At 35.5% G+C, this 20,839-nt stretch overlaps 1 protein-coding gene across 1 annotated transcript; it reads right to left on the minus strand.

Annotated features, from left to right (window-relative positions):
• Positions 1-989: 989 nt before the first annotated feature.
• LOC110100107 (probable glutathione S-transferase GSTF1) lies at positions 990-2,588 on the minus strand. Its single transcript, XM_020827509.2, has 3 exons — positions 2,420-2,588; positions 2,280-2,328; positions 990-1,635 (listed from the first exon to the last, which is right to left on the minus strand). The coding sequence occupies exons 1-3, from the start codon at positions 2,564-2,566 to the stop codon at positions 1,178-1,180; spliced, it is 654 nt and encodes a 217-aa protein (XP_020683168.1). The 5' UTR covers positions 2,567-2,588; the 3' UTR covers positions 990-1,177.
• Positions 2,589-20,839: the final 18,251 nt, after the last annotated feature.

The following is a 20,839-nucleotide window of genomic DNA, read 5'->3' on the forward strand; positions in this document are numbered from 1 at the left end:
CATCTTTAGTTAAAGATTCATAAGTTTCAACAAAGATCAAAATGAATTGAGGTCCTATGAGGTTGACTAGGTTAGGGTTGACCCCCAGACTTAGGTAATGCTATCTTAGTTTCAATCAATTGCTATTATGATCAGAGGATAAACTCTTAGCTAGTTAGTAATTGAATAAAATTATGTTTGAAATGCAAGTCATCAAACATAGAGAAATATACTTAGGCTAAATAAGCTTGAGCAATTTTTAGGAGATTTGAAAATGATGAAGTCAAGTAGAATGTCACCGAGTTTTCTAAAGCTAAATCATATTAACTCAACGTAGAATGGTATATAGCTTTTGAACCATGGTTGGTGAGATAGCTCCTTTAAAGGTATTAGAACCCAAGAGAGACCTGATATAACTGAATTTTTCTTCTCAAGGCCAACAATGATAAACTGTCAAAATGAGAAGATCGCATGCAAACAGAATATGAAGGGGCGAGCAACAGGTGCTTACTATAGGCAATGGGTTGTCATCTTTAAACGAGCTTCTATATATCTTCATATCATATTTTTGCATCACCAAAGTACCTCCAAAAGACTAAAAATTAACAAATTCTCACAAATGGTTAACACGCCCATGATTTCTCATCGGTTCTTGGGTAAGCCTCGAAACAACATCCATTGCTAGTTTTTCCTATCCCCAGAGAAATTACTAGAACAACATAGAGACTTGGAAAGCCAAAAGTCCCATGTAGTGCCACACAAATGAAAGATTATTCTATACGAACACCGGACTGGAGAACTGTACTCCGGTACCTGCTTGGTACCGAGCATCGTTACCGAGCGTGATGTGACACATTTTTGTTGGTTTGTTAACGGCGTCCGTACTCCGCACATAATAAAAATTCCACACAAAGCTAGTTGCAGTGTTCAAACAAATTCTAGAAAACGTAGACATTATTGAAACATTTCAAATTTTGTACTAACTTGAAATAAACTCCCAACTTTATTTCAACCAAAACATTACAAGTAGCACAAAACTATTCATAAAGACGCAAACAAGACCAAAATAACAAGTTCCAACAAAAGACTAAAGGACGCAGATGCCAGCCATAGCAAGCAGCAACAGTGAAACGCCATCTATCAAGGCGTTTTTATTCATCGGAAACTCCACATTATAACCAACAAGCTCTCTAGCAACTCAGCTGCTTAATGATAGACCAGCTAAGACCTTCTTGCTAGCTGGACGGGAACTGATGACATCCCACCAGGCCTTCACATGAGGACGGAAGTGGAAGAGGGAGCCGTGTGGGGTACTGGTGATCAGGTAGTGGCCATAGGAGAGGTGATGGAGGTCAGCGAGGCTATAAAAATCACCTGCAAGAAACTTCGTCTTCGAAAGCTTGGCCTCATAAACATCAAGTACCTTGCCCAGCTTCTCTGCCTCCGCAGCCACCACCTTCTCATCAGTACTTCCTCCAAAGAAAACTGGAAGTAAGAGATGCTGGAAGACAAGGGTGGAGATAGGTCCATTGAAGTGCTGTGACTCGACCTCCATCCACTGATCCACCGCTACAGAGTCAACAAGGCTTTCTTCTCTCAAGAGATCAGTTCCCTTGCCATATTTTCGCACCAAGTACCGATTTATAACTCGTGATTCTGCAATGTAAAACAAGCACTTGATATAGATTAGCCATGCAACTCGTACAATCCAGTATCTCCTATAAAGCAAGTCTAGTTTTGACACATGTATAAGAATTGACTAACTGATCATTCATGTTCTTGAAAATTTTGATCTTTATCCTCATTAAAGTCTCCACGAAGAAAAATATATATATGCAGCCATTCAACAAATCAAGCAAGGTTCTAATTCTAATCAATAGACAATATAATAATGTTCTGAAAATCGGATCAGACCGCTAAATAGTCAACCAGGGTTGAATCAGATATTAAACCGAACTCCGTAATAAATATTAAAATTATTTATATAAAAAATGATGTAATAACGATGTAAAAATATAAAAAAAAATAAAAAAAATAATACATTATAAAATATAGAACATACATAAACCATATATATCCTCTATAATTTTAAATCTAATCACATAATATATTTAAGTGATTAACCTCTTCTTTTGCAGCCATCAGTGAAATTTAGAATTGTTAATGGCGAAGGCTAGCTTAGGCGATTTGGGAGTTGGAGGACTTAATAAATAAGACCTTTTTCTTTAGATTAATTGGTCTATCAATCAGAAAATCTTTCTCTGCTGGCACTTATCAAAAATAACAGATAAATCCCTCACCAAACAGAATAAGATCGCCGTCTTGGAGTGCAGGGATCTGACCAAAGGGCTGCACGCATAACAGAATTAAATAAATACATGCTTAAGAAAAGATGGATAAATTCATCTAAAGCGGGATGAAAAATAAAGAAAATAGGTACATTTCTGTGGATATGAGGTGGCCGCTTGTGCTCGCCGGTGGTCAAGTCGACGGGGAGGAGCTCGTATTCCAAACCGATCTCTTCTATGCAAGAGAGCACGCTTGCGGTGCAGGACGAAAAAGCTTTGCCGAAAACCTTAAGAACCATCTGGCCCGTTGCTCTTCCTTTACTTCTGATATGAAGATGGATTTTGATGTGAGAGGATGGCCTCGGCTATCCAGCTGCTTATATAGCGAGCGCCTCCCCTAATCGTTTTTTTTTTTTAATGACGAGGAATCATCCGCTGCCACTCAGATTTTGCTAATGCGTTTGGGGATCGTAAACCCAGTCAGCCTAGATGGTTAACCCACTCCGTATCCGTGTGGCCAATCCTTGTTCGGACCCCAACAAAGGGATGCTGCCGCCCGAGGGAAATCAAATGCGGGATGGGAGGGCTCCCAATTGCGCTCGCCCACCAACCGAGCTAATCATCAGTGGGTGCCTCCCCTAATAGTGACTTAGATTTTTTATTATTTTATTAATAAACTAATATATTAAAGGTTATTATATAATGGGTGGATTTAAAAAAATATTTTTTTGCCTTATACATTTCCTGATTTTTCCCCTCCGGGTAGCTAGCATTTCTTTTTCTTGCTTTTTCATAGCCTGCCCCACTTTTTCTTGTCTCCAAATCCATCTCTTCTCTCTTCTCTCTCTTTTGCCATTTTTTTAGGCAACCTTCGTAGTTGCCATTATTTATAGGCGGCCAAATTTTATAAAGAAACGTGATAATAATTAAAATTAGTAAAAGAAGTATGAATTCATAAAAATTTAAATATGAACAAATACGTTATATTAAGTAGCGTATTCTGAAATGTGATAATTAATTTAGCCAAATAGGAAAACGCCATTTAATTAGACGTATTAAGTCAGGCTTAGAAATAGGGAGGATAGAGAGAGAAACAAGTGAGAGAGGGAGGTGACATTTGACAGCGGAGAGATAGAGAGAGGGAGTTGGCAGCGAAGGGAGTGGAGTGGAGAGAGATCATCATGTGCAGAGAGAGTGTGTTAAACAATTTTTAAATATTTAAATTAATATTTTAAATTATAATAAATTATTTAAATTAGTATTTTAATGAATTTTAAGATATTTAATAATTATTTTAACTTATTTTTAAATATTTATTTATTCAACTCATTTTTCTTTTTTTTAGATATTTAATAATATTACATAAATTTTTTTATTTAAATAATAATTAAAAACATTTTTTTAATAAATTATTATATTTAACTAAAACAGCAGTATAACTTTTAAAAATAACTAAAATATTGATTTAAATACTTGATTAATGATTACCCTCTTTCTCCCGTTGTCTCTCACTTTCTCTCTCTTGGCATCCATCTCTCTCTCTCCCTCCATGGTCTAACTATGATATGACTCCTACCTCTCTTTCTCTTTAGGGTCTAAACCCAAATGAAATAGGGTTCTCTTATTACGCCAAATTAATTAGCGCATTTTCAAATATGCCATTTAATATAGCGTATTTGCTTATATTTAAATTTTTATTAATTCATGCTTCTTTTACTAATTTTGATTATTATCACGCTTCTTTCTAAAATTTGCTCTTTATAGGCCTATTTTATTCTCTCCCACCATGAAAAAGTTATTACGTCTACACAAAAAATTAAAAATACGGACATATACCGAGCGATAACGAGTGCTCGGTACCGAGCTCCAGGTGAGTTAGCGCGTTGTTATTGGCCTCTGTACTCGTTCGATGTCCGGACACAATAATTACTCTCCACCATGGGGGTGAGATGATTTTAAACTTTTTATTTATTTATTTTTTATTATCTCTTTTATGAGGTTAACTATTTTTTTGTTTATTTTTATTATGCCATCTTAAATTCTTGTTTTGCTATGTCGTCCATGAGGGAAGATCATCTTAAACTTTTTTTTTTCATTTATATTTCTCTTTATTTATATATTTTCCCATTTTTAATCGTTTATCTTTAAACTACTATTTTTTAAAAATTAAAATTTTAATCAAAATTTTAAAATCTCCAAATTTTCTTTTATAGGAAATTTTGTAATTATAGCAAACTAATTATACTAGAGAAAGATTACAATATTTAAATTTAAATCAAGAAGCTTAAAATATGCTAATTATAATTTTTAACATATTTTTATATTAAAAGATGCAATTTTTTATATATATTTATTGCTCGTTATAAAATATTTTTAAATTTATTTTTTATTTAAATTAGATATGAAAACCTTAAGTTAGATATTTTTTAAAAAATAAAACCCTAATGCCAATTTTAAGCTCGAATGAAAAAGCTTAACTATTTTTTTCAAATTAGAAAATTTTGCCCCCTCAGATAAATAATCCTGGCTCCGCCACTGTATATATGCATCGTTGAATATTTCAACTAGACTAATTTCATAAAATAAGGAAGAAACCTAATGCAGTGGGATAAAAATTTGATGTTTTTTTCGAATAAAAAGGGTTCATCAATGATATTTTTTTAGTCGGGTCAGCTTAACTTGAAATTTTGATTTTTAATTTTAACATGATTCAATTTGATGAGGACATTCCTATTCTACATGCACAAGTTACCCTCATACACTTTCCACTACCGTAGTCTCTATCTTCTGTCATGCACGTTCTCATTTTTTTTTTATTGATAATAGCCTAATAACTAGTGGAGATATATATATATATAGACAAGAAAAGATCACTCTCAAATTACTGTTCTATTGCTCTTAGCCTTCTATAATTTCTTGCATGTATTATTTCGGTGAGCTGCGATAACCAGGTACTAGTCTCGGGCGAACTACTGCGATCATGTATATCAGTTTGGTATCAGAGTCGGCATTTGGGTAACGGATGCAGAAATGTCTCGCATAGCTCCTGAAGATGATCAGAGCTTGGATGTCATGTGGGCAGCACAAGCTAGCATCACATGATAACAGAATGACTTGACGGCGGACTTCCTATGTCTCTAAACTGAGCCACGCAATGAGATGATGGATCTCAAAGCTTCGATGAGTACTGTTCTTGAACTGGGCTAGCCGCAACTTGTTCCCATTTCCATTGCCGATGGCTCCGCTAGATCGGATGGGGCATCACCGACCACCTCGCCCTGTCTTTGTGGAGGTTACAGACTCCAATTATAAGGTTGATTTCAAACCTCAACGGGAACCAGCTGATTCTGGAGATGATGGATAATACATGTATTATGACCGTCCCTGACCTCGCGGACAAAATCACAGTAATCCTGTGAAATTTCATGCAAAATTGGATATTCCCTTCTTTGAAGTCCATTTACACATCGAGGATTACTTGGATTGGGAAAATTGCTTTAAAAACTATTAGCAGCTTGTACGAATGGAAGGTAATGCCCTTTGAGCTTTGCAATGCACCCTTTACATTTATGCGACTGATGCATGAAGTGTTGCAGCCTTTTCTAGTGAAGATTTTTGTGGCTTATTTTGATGATATCCTCATCTATAGTACTAATCTTTTAGATCATATTAATCAACTTGCTAACATCCTGCAACTACTTCAACAGCACAAGCTCTACCTAAATCCGCATAAGTGTGAATTCGCCCCCTCCAGTGTTCATTTCCTGGGGTTTATCCTTTTTATCAAGGGTGTCGAAGTAGATCATATAAAGGTACATTCCATTCGAGATTGGCCTACACCACATTCCTTGTTTGATATCTGAAGCTTTTATGGATTAGCAATTTTTTATAGGCGATTCATTTGAGGTTTCAGTATTTTAGTGGCTCTACTTACTAATTGCTTAAAGGCTGGTGGTTTAAATGGACCTCCGTCAAATAAAACACTTTTGATGCCATCAAGATGGCTCTTTGCTCAGCCCCTGTTTTAGCTTTCCCAAATTTTGAGAAACCTTTTCACGTGGACAATGATTCTTCCTCGGTGGTGATCAGAGCTGTTCTATCTTAGAAATCCAAGCCAATTGATTTTTTTAGTGAAAAGCTAAGCCTAGCTAGACAAAAGTGGTTAACTTATGAGCAAGAATTATATTCCTTAGTCCGAGCCTTGAAGAAGTGGGAGCATTTTTTGCTTCATTAGGATTTTTTATTATGCAGTGAAAATCAAACTCTCCAATATATCAATAATAAGACAAATATAAGCCGAATGCATGCTCGCTAGATCGTCTTTCTTCAAAAGTTCATGTTCATTTTACAACGCAAAGGTCGGGAAACTTAACAGGGTGGCAGATGTTCTTAGTTGACGAGCTGCTATGCTTGTCCGCCTTTAAACCAAAATAACTGGCTAATAGGAAATGAAAAATCTTTATGTAGCTGATGAAGATTTTATTAGCTTTTGGGAGCAATGTATAGTTGGCAAACCATGTAGTGATTATAGCATCCTCCATGGCTTTTTCTTTAAAGCCAACTATTTGTGTATTCCAAGTTCATCATGGCGACAATATCTCATCAAAGAAACTCACTATGGAAGTCTAGCTGCACATATGGGACGAGATAAAACCCTTATCCAACTTCAAATGCGATTACTGGCCTCATATGTCTCGGGATGTGTCTCGATTCATAGAAAGATGTTCAATTTGTCAAACTTACAAAGGTATGACACAAAATATTGGATTTTATATGCCCCTTCCCACGCTGGGCTCCATTTGGGAAGATCTTAGTATTGATTTATTTATTGGCCTTCCATGAATGAAAATTGGGATGGATTCTATTATGGTGGGTGTGGATAGATTCTCTAAAATGGCCCACTTTGTTCCATGTAAAAAAACTTTCGATGTCGTTCATGTCGCCTGACTTTTCTTTAAGGAAATTGTGTGATTACATGGGTTGCCACACAGCATCACGTCTGACCGCGACGTTAAATTCATAAGTGATTTCTGGCTGGAGTTATGGAAGCATCTTCACACTGAACTAAAGCTTAGCTCCGCGTACCATCCACAAACTGATGGACATACCGGAGTAGTAAATCGCCCCCTCGGTAATATGTTGTGTTACCTAGTTTAGGATCATCCAAAAAATGGGAGGAAATGCTAAGCCAGGCTGAGTTCGCATTCAATTTTATGCCAAACTAATCCACATGGCATTGCCCTTTCAACATTGTCTACACGAAGATGCCAAACGACGTGATCGACGTCACTATCCTGCCCAAATGTCGCAACACAACTGTTGCACAAACAACTGATCAATTCAGAAATATTGTTAAAAGGGTACATACAAAATTAAATGAATCCAACCTCAAATACAAAAAGTAAGCCTGACAATCAAAAAATTTCCTACAGGCTACCAAAAATTTTAATCCTGGCGATCTGGTGATGCTTCGTGTTTGACGAGAACAATTTCCTACAAGAACTTATACCAAACTCAATCCTAGAAAGACCGAACCCTTTCCTGTTCTGAGAAAAATTAACGATAATTCCTATGTCATTGATCTGTCGGCCAATATTCAAACTTCGCACACCTTCAACATGTCCCACATACACCTCTATCATCCACCTGATGACACTTATACAGCCCTAGCCTCGTTAGAAGCAAGGTCTTCTGAAGATGGGGAGACTTGATGAGGACTATCTTGTTCTACATGCACAAGTTACCCTCATACACTTTCCACCACCCTTGTCGCTATCTTCTATTATGCACATTCTTGTCTTTTTTTTTACTATTAATAGCCTAATAACTAATGGAGAGATAGAGACATATATATAACACAACATTATTCTGAAGGGAGTATAGACAATAAAAGATCACTCTCCAATTACTATTCTATTGCTCTTTGCCTTCTCTAGTTTCTTGCATGTATTATTCCGGTGAGCTTTGACAACCAGATACTGGTCTCGGGCGAACTGCTGCGATCAGGTAGATCAAGCTTTGTGTGAAATAATTTATGTTGGATTTAAGCAAATTAAAAAAATATATATTAATTTTCTAAGAAATCTATTTTTTTTTTTTCAAAATATATGCTTAACTTGAATTTTCTTATTATTGTAGATGTTGATACAAACTAATGTTCACCATATAGAAATGATTCCATGCTAGAATTTGGCAAATTTGAAAGCAACTCTCTGTCTAAGTGATTTGTGATTTTTGAATGTATTTTTGCTCTTTCCAAGTCCCTTCGAGTTTTTCATCTCTAGCCAAAATTTTTTAGCACTTGCTCCTTTTTAAGTGTTGCTCCTTTTTAGCTGCAGTTGAAAACTTTCAACATTTTTTTATAAGTTCAAATCAATTTAAAGTTGATTGTAATTATATTTTATAGTTAATGAAAATAGACTCCTCTCCTAATTTTTTCAAGAAACAAAACTATCAAAATCTAATAATATTAAAAACTAAAAAGTTTCGCCGCTCATTTATACCTTAATAGTATCCAAATCATTCAATTATTTGTTCAAGCTTTGAGATAATATTCCTCTTTACGTTTACTTTTCTACACAATTCATTTTTTGTCCTCAATGCCACGAGCAATTATTACGTCAGGTCACCTGATGCGTCCAGAGACTAATAATCACGCGCCACGTCACTTGAAACTCGGTATTGCTCAGTATACGTCCCGATTTTCGATTATTTGTCCGGACGTAATAATTACTCCACCGCCACCGAATTTCTTGGCACTGGGTATCATCGAATTTCGTTTGACCATTACCCAACTTTGTGGAAGCATGTAGCATTTCAAAGTTTCGATTTTGGACTGCAACATCTTTGGGAATTAGTATATTTATGAAATATGACATAACTTGTGAGAAAAAAGAAAATTATTTGAAAAATAAATAATATCAACAACTATTTGTATCATAAACTAAAAAATATTAGCACCTATTAAAATATCATTTAAATGAATATAAATGATTCTCTCTAATTTTTACCTTTTAAATACTCTTTTAATAAAATATTGTGATTGCAATTTAAAAAATTAAAATAATATAAAAACTGTCTTAATTTTATAAAATTGTAATTGCGAATATAATTATAAAAAATAGTTTTTTTAACATAATTTTTAAAACAATATTAAAAAATAGTACTAAAAATAAAATTATAATTATTATCTAAAAAAATAAATCACCAGAAAATTAAATCAAAGAGGCCCCACCATGTCTATTTATTATTAATAATTGCATGCATAGTGGGGCAGCAGGCTTCTAGAATTTCCTTATCTTTTTCTGGCATGTGGGCCAGATGACTTTTAGTATGCCATTTATGGCCATTAATGCTTCTGTAGTCGATAAGATGGAATGTGGCAGTCAATAAGAAATAAATTTGGGAGTTTTTTTTTTAATTTTAATTGGGGATATAAAACTTTGAAGATTTTATGGCATGCCGCTTTTAGCACTTTCTTAGGGCATCTCTAACTTAAAACTTCATTTTTCACGACAAAGTAATGCAAAATTTCAAAATGGCGCGGTGATGCTCCAATCGAACGCCATTTTAGGTGTTTTTGAGAAGGTAACGATCGCCCTCCCTTTCGTGCGTTTTTCCGGTTGAGAGAAAAAAATGGCGTGAGTGAACAGTGCGACGCCAATATTGGCGTCGCACTGTTCACTCACGCCATTTTTTTCTCTCAACCGGAAAAACGCACGAAAGGGAGGGCGATCGTTACCTTCTCAAAAACACCTAAAATGACGTTCAATTGGAGCATCACCGTGCCATTTTGGAGTTTTGCGTTACTTTGCCGTGAAAAATGAAGTTTTCGGTTGGAGATGCCATAAGCCAAAGTCAAAGGAAAAATATTTTGAACGCGAATGCCCGCTCGTGCCCGCGCTGCTCGCCTGCTCGCCCGCGTCTGCGGGCACGCCTGCACGCTAGACTCAGCATCCACGTCCGTGTGCCTTCCTGAGCGCCCGCGTCCGCGTGCCCGAGCCTGCGTCCCGCCTGCGCGCCCGTGTCGGATCGGGTCCAGGTCCGAGTTTCCGACCTGTTTACCTATCAAGATTGGGTTAGGGTCAACCCGATTCAACTTTGGTCAGTTCCGGGTTCGATCCGAACCCGACCCATGACCCGAAACTACACCCGTAGAATTAGGAATGGAATCCTCGATCAAAGCATGCGTTTGTGCATTCCCTGGTTTCCTATGGACCTTCCAAGGGGATGGAGAAAGCAGGTAACATCATTGTCCAAGTCCAATCCTGTCAAGCAGGACCTGCCAATCGCTCGAAAGGCAACAAAATTCAAAATGCAGCATATAAGAAAGCAGGTAGTCCAGATAAGAGTGAAACAGCCGCTAACATAGACCACCGAATGAACCAGAAACCGGACAAGCTCATAAAGAAAGCTCACAAAGAAAGTTTTTTCCTCACATAATCCCCTTCTTTCCATCTCGACAGTTTAAAACTCACAGAATTGGCAATTGCTCTAGCTAAAGTAGTAGCACAAACAGCTTGATTTGCCCGCCAAATAGAATAAATAATGGCATTCAGTATGAGCAAAGCACCTCTTATTATGTTTTTCTCGACAGGCAAGCCACCAATAAATTCCAATGTTTGAGAAACATTAGGCTGAATAAGAAAATTCTGACATTTAGGGAGAAGGCGAAGCAACACAAAGAAAGAAAAATCACATTCTCAATGGCCTTACACAAGGTTTTAGGAATAACCGTAGCTCTCATCCAATAGGCGATGGTATTAGAGATGGTGTATCTAATGAATAGCCGACGACCTACGAAAGAGAGTAATTTTTCTTTCTAAGTAGATAAGAGGTCAGTGATTTTCTCCAAAAGAGGAGAAAAATCAGCGATCTTCAATCTGTCCATAGAAACCGGCACACCAAGGCAATTGAACTTAGAAGTAGAATTAGCAATGTTCAGAATGTGAGCAATGTGCGGACCATTAGGGACCATAGGTGAAGTGATAATGGAGCTTTTAGATAGGTTTAAATGCAAACCTGAGCAACTAGAGAAGTAATTCAGAATACTTATAAGATGAGAGCAGTTATGTTGCTCGACACTATCAAAAACAAAGAGATCATCCGCATACAGAAGATGGGAGAGCTGGAACTCATTCAGTTCAAATCCTTTAAAAGTCTCATTCTGGTTATTGTCATCCAGCGGGCATGATAGACTATCCATTACAATACAAAACAAATAGGGGCTAAGAGGGCATCCCTATCTAAGGCCAGATGAAGAAGGGAAATGACCAAGGAGAGAACCCTCTAAGCAAAGAGAAAAGTTCACCCAAGTAATACATTCTTTAATCCATTTAATGAACAAAGGTGGAAAATCTTTTTCGGTCAGTCTAGCAAGAAAAAAATTTCGAGAAACAGAGTCAAATGCTTTCTTAATATCAAACTTAGCATAGAAGAACTTCCCTTTGTTACCTTTTTTGAACATGCTAAGAATTTCATTAGCCAAGATAGGGTTTTCAGTGGAGAGACGTTGAGAAATGAAAGCCATTTGATTGTTATGAATAATCTTAGGCATAATCGTTTTAATCTAACTGCCAAAAATTTGGCAACAATCTTGTAAAAAATATTGCAAAGGCCAATCGGTCTGAAATCTGAAACATCATTAGCATGAGCTTTTTTTGGATAAGAGTAATGGCCGTAGCTTTGACACATTTTGGAAGGAAGCCTTTACTGAAAAAAGAAGAGATAACAACAAAAATAGTAGGGCCAACCACATTCCAACACTTTTTATAAAAGTCAAAACCATAGCTGTTAGGCCCAGGAGTGGAATTAGAATTCTCAGAGAAGATTGCTTCTTTGACTTCCTCCATAGAGACCGAGAGGAACAAAAGATCCTTCATATGGGAAGAAATAAGATTAACTTCTCATACTAATCATAAGGAGAACCAAATAAAGCCGCATACAAAGTGCTTCTGTTGCAAGAATTTCTTCTTTGGATTTTAGAGTAAAGGAATTTAAGATCTTCTTCTCCATGAGTCATCCATTTAATTTTGAATCTTTGAATGGTCCAAGAAGACCAAATGACAACATATTGATTGAGTTTGGAATTTATGCTCTTGAACTGAAGACAAATATCTTTATTAAGAGGATCCAAGTCAACTTGAGATTGGCATTTGGCGTTTTATTCAGAAAGGTTGGAAATCATAGAAGCAATCATGTTAGAGGAGCACAAATTATTCTTTTTAATCAAGCCTTTAAGGGTCTTAAGTTTCCAATATAAGAAAGCAATGGGATTTCCACTGTTATATAGGAGTGGCAAATACATTAGTAAGAAGATCTAAAAACTCCGACAAATAAGTCCAATAGTTCTTAAACATGAACCTATGTGGAGAACTGACAGAATCAACCACATTGAGAATAATAGGGGTATGATCAGAAACAATAGAATTTGCTCTAGAAAATAATTGTTATAGGCAATGGGCGTTGAAGTTTCGCTCGTACATACCTAGTTAGACCACGAGCAGCAGCGGGGTCGCGCGGGGCATGGTCGTGCAGCAGCGGGGCAGGGTCGCGCGACAGAGGGGTGGGGTCGCGTGGGGCGTGTTCGCGCTGCAGCGGGGCGTGGTCGCGCGACAGCGGGGCGGGCAGATCCGTGGGTTAGGTTAATACGGGTTTCCGGGTTGACCCATCAACCCGTCGGGTCAACCCGAACCCGACCCATTTTAGAAACGGGCCGGGTTTAACCCGAAAATTTCGGGTCAGATTCGGGTCGGATTTTCGTGTCGTGTCAAATGTTGACACCCCTACTACTAATTATAGTTTATTAGTTAGAAGTTGGAAATCAATGAGCATTCTAGTACATACATCTATAAATACCGTCCATTCAAGGGATAAATGATGAATTTAAATTCGTTGACAACTCTGGAAAACACAAACTCTAAATGAAGAGAGAACAAGAAAGAAGACTTGCCACATTTTTTCATTCTTTGCTATTATCTCAAAATGGGGACTATTTATAGATGATTAAGAATACACATTGATTGCTAACTAACTTTTAACTAATTAACTCTCCGTATTAGCCTAATACAAGAGCTAATAATCTTATATTAACAAATAAAAAAACTATAAATTAATAATCTATGGGGCTTATATAGTTTTCATGATAGTGGATAAAAATTATTAAGTTTTGCTCTTTACTTAGTTAAAGAAAACATGAATTATAAGTTTAAGATAGAACACTGGTATATATGATCTTTTATAGTTGTAGCAAAAAATATTAGAGAAGTGATGAACAATGATGATGGCAGCTGCACGGCAATAGTTAGATAAAGGTTGTTAGGCAATAGTGATTGTGGTTAGGAAATCAACAGCTAGATGATGATAAACAAATAACAACAATTAAATGATGGTCAGCTGTAGTACCCTCAACCTTTTGCATCTGGACTTTGGGACTGACATCGACAATTTTTAAAACTTTTTGTTAGACTTGTTATTAAAAAAAGATAAATTAAATAATAAAAAACTTAGAATCACGAGCATATGCTATTCATATTCTCCTTACATGGCACATATGGTCTTTCCCTCACTACAACAAAATCGACCATTACTAACGAAATGTCCAGCGGCTTTCCGACGGATAAAAATGAAATATTTCTGACAAAGTTTTAGGAAGATTTTCCAGCGGAGTTCCGGTGGATTTGTTTACCATGAATTTTCGGACGGATTTAATAATTTCATAAAAATATTATATATTTGTAAATTCATTTATTAATAATTTTATAGTCTATTTTAATTCATTATTAAGTCAATAACTTTTATAGGGGCCGGGTGCGGTTGCATGGCTGGGCGCAGACGCAACGCGGGCACGCTGATGCAGCCAGCACGTGCGGGCAAGCTAGGCCTAGGCGGAGGTAGCAAGTGCGGGCTGGGAGCGAACTCACTGCAGGCAGAGGCAGCGCGGGAGGGGCCGAGCGCACCTGCAGGAGGGCGGGGTTAGCAGACGGGCTGGGGCGTGAATCAAATTTTTAAAATCAATTTTTACCTTTTTCGGGGGAGTTTTTTCCACCGGACCGCCTTCAGAAAAGTTTTCCGGCGAAATAAGTCCGTCGGAAAAAAATTTTTGGCAATTTTTTTTCAAAGGAAAAGTTTTCCGACGCTCGATTTACCGTCGAAAATCAGCCGAAAAATTTTAAAATCTGCCTGAAATATGCTATTTTCCTGTAGTGCCTTCGAGTCTTCATATTTTAAAATATCACTTTATTATTACTACTATTGAAAATAACTTTATTAATATAAATAATCAAAGAATCCAAGAGTCTTCCATATAATTGCACAAATGTTTCTTTATAATTTTCATAGCAAAGAATGCTAGCTTGTTCAATCATTGTTGTACCAATTGGAAATATCAATGCATATTTTATAAGTAAGAACACCCAAGAGTAAATGTCATTTTTTTTAGTCTCAATCATTTTTTTATGCAGATTTTCCAATTCCTCTTAAATTGTTAAATGCATCACTAAATCTCACAAATGATAAAAGTCTTAAGTCCACTATCTAATATAATGAGATATATGTCTAAAAAACTTAATGGATAAAATGTAATCATATTTACCAATCTTTAATTGTCAAATGCTGATATGAGTCACAAAGATTCAAGCATGCCACATATATAAGCAACTTAGTTTTTATCCCATGTTGTCTATTGTTGGGCTCTTGAAATTATATATCTATAACTGAATAAAATAATTTAATTTTATAATGATGTTCATTTATGGTTGCTCGAGAATGACACCTTGATCTCTCTCACATTATAAAACTATATGTAATATTTCGAACGATTAAATTATTCTCCTCACAAAAATACCGACTTCCGCTAAATAAGTATTTCGTCCATTATTTGATATTTTGTAGCATTTGCTTTGAAATTTTTACCAATATCATAATATTTATGATGTACGATTATTTTGTAAACCTTAGATGACTCATTTATTAATTCCAATATAGATTTCATCATATGCAAAATAAAAATAAATTTAAAACATTGTACAAAATTAAGTGGGGCATAATCTTTACAGTTTTGCTAACTATTTGATTCATCATGTAGTATTATATCACAAATGTCAATAATAGATACATACAAAAGAATTGAATTGATTAGAGAATCATAATTTGAGACCCCACATTTTTCTCCAGCTCGTTGAAGGTTTAATTCCTGATTTAAATTTCTACCTTAAAACTTCAACACTTTGTAGTTGCTCTACTATATATCTTATCATATTATCTCTCATAGTTGATCTCTTCTTTTACAAGAATTTTCGATAATAATTATTATGTTAGAGATATTATTGAAATGTGAAGTAACTTTAACATGTTTTGTAGCACAACGATCAGTGCTAGTTGGAGTTGATGAGCAAAACAATGTATAATAAACTGAGCTATTCTCTTTCATAAACAAAGATTTTAGCCCACTGAACTCTCCAAGCATGTTACTAACACCATCATAACCATGAACATTTATTTGTATTATACTCTAGGAGCACTTCAACAACTTCTTTTAACATCAAAGTTAAGGTTTCCTCCACATATATAAGTCCAATAAACTGTGATTATGCACCCTCTTTTATCAATATAACATAATTTTACAACCACTTACCTATTTTATCGATACATTTCATGGCTCATATAATAAAATTCCAAATAGATAATTACCTAATTTTTTTATTGATATATCATCAAAAAATTATCTTGATCAGGCACGAATCTTGAGGCAAAATCAAGTTGGAAACTTCAAAAATTAAATTCGGAACCATTTGAAGTCTGATTTCAGCAAACTTACAGTTGAATTGAACGTCTCAAAAATACAAACTCATAGACACCAAATTCAACTCAATTCAAGCCCAAATGAGTCTAAATCAAAGATCCAAAGCACATTTGGAATGTTCAAACCATAATTTGGATTACCAAATGGTTTCCAAACATGACATGCTTATATTCAGATCAAGCAGCTCGACAAGAAGAATTCAATGAGCCCAAGATCGTTGAATTATGATATTATTAAACATTCAAATGTCCAACAAATGGTTCATGATCAACAAAATCAACATTGGTCGTTCATTCAAACCACTCCTAAAGTACCTTTGATCTTCCCCTTATTTACTGGTCATGCCACTCTTAGAAAACTATAAATAGAAAGTACCCTTGATCTTCCTCTTATTTACTGGCCATGCTACTCTTAGAAAACTACAAATAGACCCCTTATTCTTCATTGAAGGGGGATCCCCAAGCAAGAAGAGAAGGAAGAGTTCTCTTGGTACAAAACTTGTCATCGACCACCGTCACCTGACTACATTCTTTCCGACCTCCGTCGTCTATCGATTATGGTCATTCCGATCAAACAAACACATCAATAGTTATTCTTTCTTTTCCCTCCATATAATGCACTCCATGTGATGTATATTTGTTACATCAAGCCAAGGCCTTCTCCCAAAGGTAGGGCCTCGTTTGTAATCAACTATAAATACTAGTGGATTCATTAAAACTAGGCCAAGCCTCGTGGTTTTTCCTCTATTTAAGGTCACGTAAAAATATTGATGTATCTTATAAATGCTACACCCTCTATTTTATCTGCTTGTGTGTTGGATCTTCGTATAAAACTAAGATGTTAAACTATATACTTCTCTATCACTATAAATATTCCTGGATGTAACAGTTATGATGACATTCACAGATTCAATGATAGTAGCATGAGTAATTTTCTTTTGAATGCCTGAAGCAATAAGTTTATTATTTTTGGGGAAATTTTTAAGACCACTTTATATATATCCATAGCATCATTTTGAAACTTTTAGTGAAATGTAACAATTTATAAAAATTTTAAAATATTTACAAAATTATCCAAGAAAGTGTATAATCCAGATTATCTGATGAAAATTTATATTATTTTTGTTAATATATTGTATTGTTTTATAACATATCATGGATCATTGTAAAATCTCATTTATATCAACATAAATTGAATAAACTTCCAAAAAATACTCATTCAGGCATCAAAATTGAAAACTAAAATAGGGCATCAATAACACTCTGAAATAAGCAATTTTCTTAATTAGCTCGATTGATGAATCTATCTCTACAGACCAAAAATCCTATCTTCTCTCTTTCTCTATACTCTTTCTCATCTATTCTCCCTTCTCCCAACTGTTATCTTTGACTTAGAGAATGAAATATGTTTTGGGGGTTTGAATTTATATACAAATTTGGAAATTGACCTAGCACCACAGTGCTACCTTGCCCAACACCATAGTACTTCTAATGGGAAAACTAACTCTAGAAATTTCTAATGAATGAGGATCTTAATATTATAAAATTATCCAATCATGTTGTGTTGCCACATTTTTAGTTCCAATATGCTATAGGGAAATTCTATAGTTTTATAGTAGACAAAGAGCTCAGTATCGTAGTGCCCCTCCCTTCACCACCATAGCGTTCTCAAGCAGAATTTTTCCCCAACTCAAATAGAGAGTTTGGCATTGCAGCACTCTCAACCAAATATTTAGACTTAAATTTAAAATTTCTAAATTCAATTCATAACTTTTTATGATAGAATTTTAACATGAAATAACTCAAGATGACTTAAGGGAGATTTAACAAACATATAATAAGCTTGTAAATCTTACCAAGTATCATTAGGATAATTAAGTGAATTCAAAACTGTTGAAGGGTTTTTACACAGCATAGCACACACTTGTTTGTTTGCTAAGATAACTTACCCTAGTTTAGCTTTAGGAGCATTGATGTGGTTTAAATTGTTGATTATACTTGTTGGTGTGATAAGATTTATGATGTGATCTTGATGCTGGATATACTTGTTGATGATTCTGTGATGTTGATTGTGTTTAGAATGATTGATTTTATCTCATGTGTTTAGAATGATTGATTTTCTTTCCTAAATGAAATGATTGTGTGATTTATGATGAACGATTTAGTGTCCTATTATTAGCAGCAATCTACATTGTTAATAGCTAAAAAAATTTCTACATATGGTCATACTTATATAGACCTATATAAAAAGGAACTTAAATTCATTAAAATTTTGTACTAACAAAATTTCTGAAGTTTCTTATAAAAATTTTTCTTAACCTCCCAAATATTTTAGAAGAAAGGTCTAGAATATGTAGTTTAGCACTAAGCATGTTCTAGGCTTTTTGTGTGATGAATTGCTAAATTACTTCTTTAATTTGGAGGGAGTAGTGAGTCTATATAATTTTTAAATATAATTCAAAATAAAAAATGTGATATCCATGAGATTGTTTATCTTAAGGAAAGGGATCAAAAGAATAAATTTCATAAAGATGACATCTTCTGAAAACTCTTTAGAAGATGATTAATGTTGAGAAATTTGAAAAATCTCATAAAATGGCTTGCGTCTTTTAGGAGTAGAATCTAAGCTCACAAGGTATTTACTCGGTTGCTTAATTCTTTCTGCAAAAATGAGTTGAAATTAATTGACACATACCACAATGGATTGTTTATTTTTAGAGACTCTTATATTTTCACTTTTATTAGATGATTTTTTTTTTATTTTGCATTAGAAATATTTTTTTGGCGTTCTTCTACTTGTGATTTACCTGAAATTAAATTTGTTAGGCTCTAAGGAAAACAATTTTCTTTATTCAAAATAAATAAAAAAAGTTTTAAATAATATAGAAAGATAAATGATTGGAAAAATGTAAATGACGTCCAGCCAAACCATAACATACTTTATCTCTGTTCCATAGTTAAAGTCCTCGCATTTGAGTTTGGACATTCTTGGTGATTGCCGAGAGCTACTTGGCGAGCTTTATAGCAAGGAGTGGAGGTTTGTTGTTTGGTTTTAAGTTGAAATGTCCATTTGAGCCTAAGGTGGGTGCATTGGGAGGTTTGGGAGCAAGTGTCCATGTACCTTTGGACTTGAGAGCTATGAATTCAGCATGTATAGCTCGATTCCACTTGGGATGATGAAAGGTAGCTTGGAAGGAGATATGTTCTATGGGAGCTGGAGCGTGTGTTAGGAGGTGTTGAGCATTTGGCATGGTTTAAGATTGTCAATTTTGGACCTGGTTTTCATGGGGTGGGTAGGCAATTTTGGAAGTGAGGCATCTGGTGGAGAGCGGGAGGAGGGAGATGTGGGTGGAGGTTCCATTGGTATGGACGGCGAGGGTGGTGAGGCATTGGAGGTTGTGGGAATAAGTATTGGGGAGGTAAGTAGGGAGGATGGAGGGGCTGGTGTGTTTGAGTAGGAAGGGATTGGAGGTTGTGCATGGGTTTGGGGTAAGTGGTGGAGAGGGTTGATAGGGAAAGAATGAATCGTCGAAGCGAACATGTCACGAGATAAGTATCTTTCCCGTAGATTGATCGAGATAATAGTAGCCTTTTTGGTTGTCAGAGTAGCTAAGAAATATGAATAACTTAGACCTGGGCTGAAGTTTGTTATGGTAAGGAGGTGGAAGCCAGGGAAAACAGGCGCATCCGATGATGCGTAGATGGGTATAGGTAGGTTGCTGATTGAATAGTAGCTGATATGGGGAGCATATGTGTGACGCCCCAGGCATCCATAGTGAAAGGATTCGTCTGACAGTCTCGATCAATCTACATTCCTGCTCCCTTGCTCTGACCTGAAATTGTTAACCACATATAATGAGCTTAAATAGCCCAGCAGGTCACCAAAGCCTACAACTGAAATCAAGCACGGCGATGCTATCAATATGCATGTCAGACAATCAAATCCATATCAGTCAATGGTCAATGAGTCTATGCAATACGGAAATCCATAGTCAATAAAACCAGTCAATGCAGCAGCAGGCAAATCGATAAATCAAGCTCAATCAATACACGTTAATCTCGAAGAAATTCGTACACAGAAGAAAATCAATCAATCCGTCAAATCAGTCGTGTCGAATCAATCAATCAAATCAAATTAAATCTATGCTATCTAGTCAATAAAATCAATCGGAAAAGCAATACGATAAACTTCAATCTACTCTATCAATAAATCAAATGTAGCAAGTCAATACAATGCAGAATCAATAGTATCAATGAGTCTATAGGCAATACTATCAATAAATCTATAATATCCATGTCCATAGCAATGAATCTATACAATATCTATATCCATCCTATCCGTATCAATATCAATATATCAATAGTATTCATGCTCAAATGATCAATCAATGAAATCGATGAAATCGTACAATACAGTGAATCCGATCAAATCAATAAAGCAGAAATTGATAAAGCAGTAAATCCGTATGTCAATACAGTAAACATGCATTCAATACGATAATACTGGACAAGTACAATCAACTGGCTATGTTGCTGTTGTAGAATCCATATTGCTGTTGTAGATATTCATACGTTGGTTTCAATAAAAAGAGTCGTCACTCTATTGCCCGTCGGCATATCTATAAGAACTCCTTATGACTCCCATCCATATATCCATAATCAATGTTTAAAGGAAAGCCCGTCGGCCCACCATCCTGTACAGGTCAATTCAATCTCCAACCAACGTTCAACCAGGTTTCACTTGTGTTCCAGTATCAATAATCAATCAATAA

The sequence above is a fragment of the Dendrobium catenatum genome, unplaced genomic scaffold (assembly GCF_001605985.2).
Source record: "Dendrobium catenatum unplaced genomic scaffold, ASM160598v2 fragScaff_scaffold_822, whole genome shotgun sequence".
Taxonomy (NCBI): Eukaryota; Viridiplantae; Streptophyta; class Magnoliopsida; order Asparagales; family Orchidaceae; genus Dendrobium; species Dendrobium catenatum.

Coding starts and splice junctions, on each gene's coding strand:
- LOC110100107 (XM_020827509.2), bottom strand. CDS start 2,566: ATGGTTCTTAAGGTTTTCGGCAAAGCTTTTTCGTCCTGCACCGCAAGC. Junction 2,329..2,419: donor CACCTCATATCCACAGAAAT/GTACCTATTTTC, acceptor TTATGCGTGCAG/CCCTTTGGTCAGATCCCTGC. Junction 1,636..2,279: donor CGGCGATCTTATTCTGTTTG/GTGAGGGATTTA, acceptor TTTACATTGCAG/AATCACGAGTTATAAATCGG.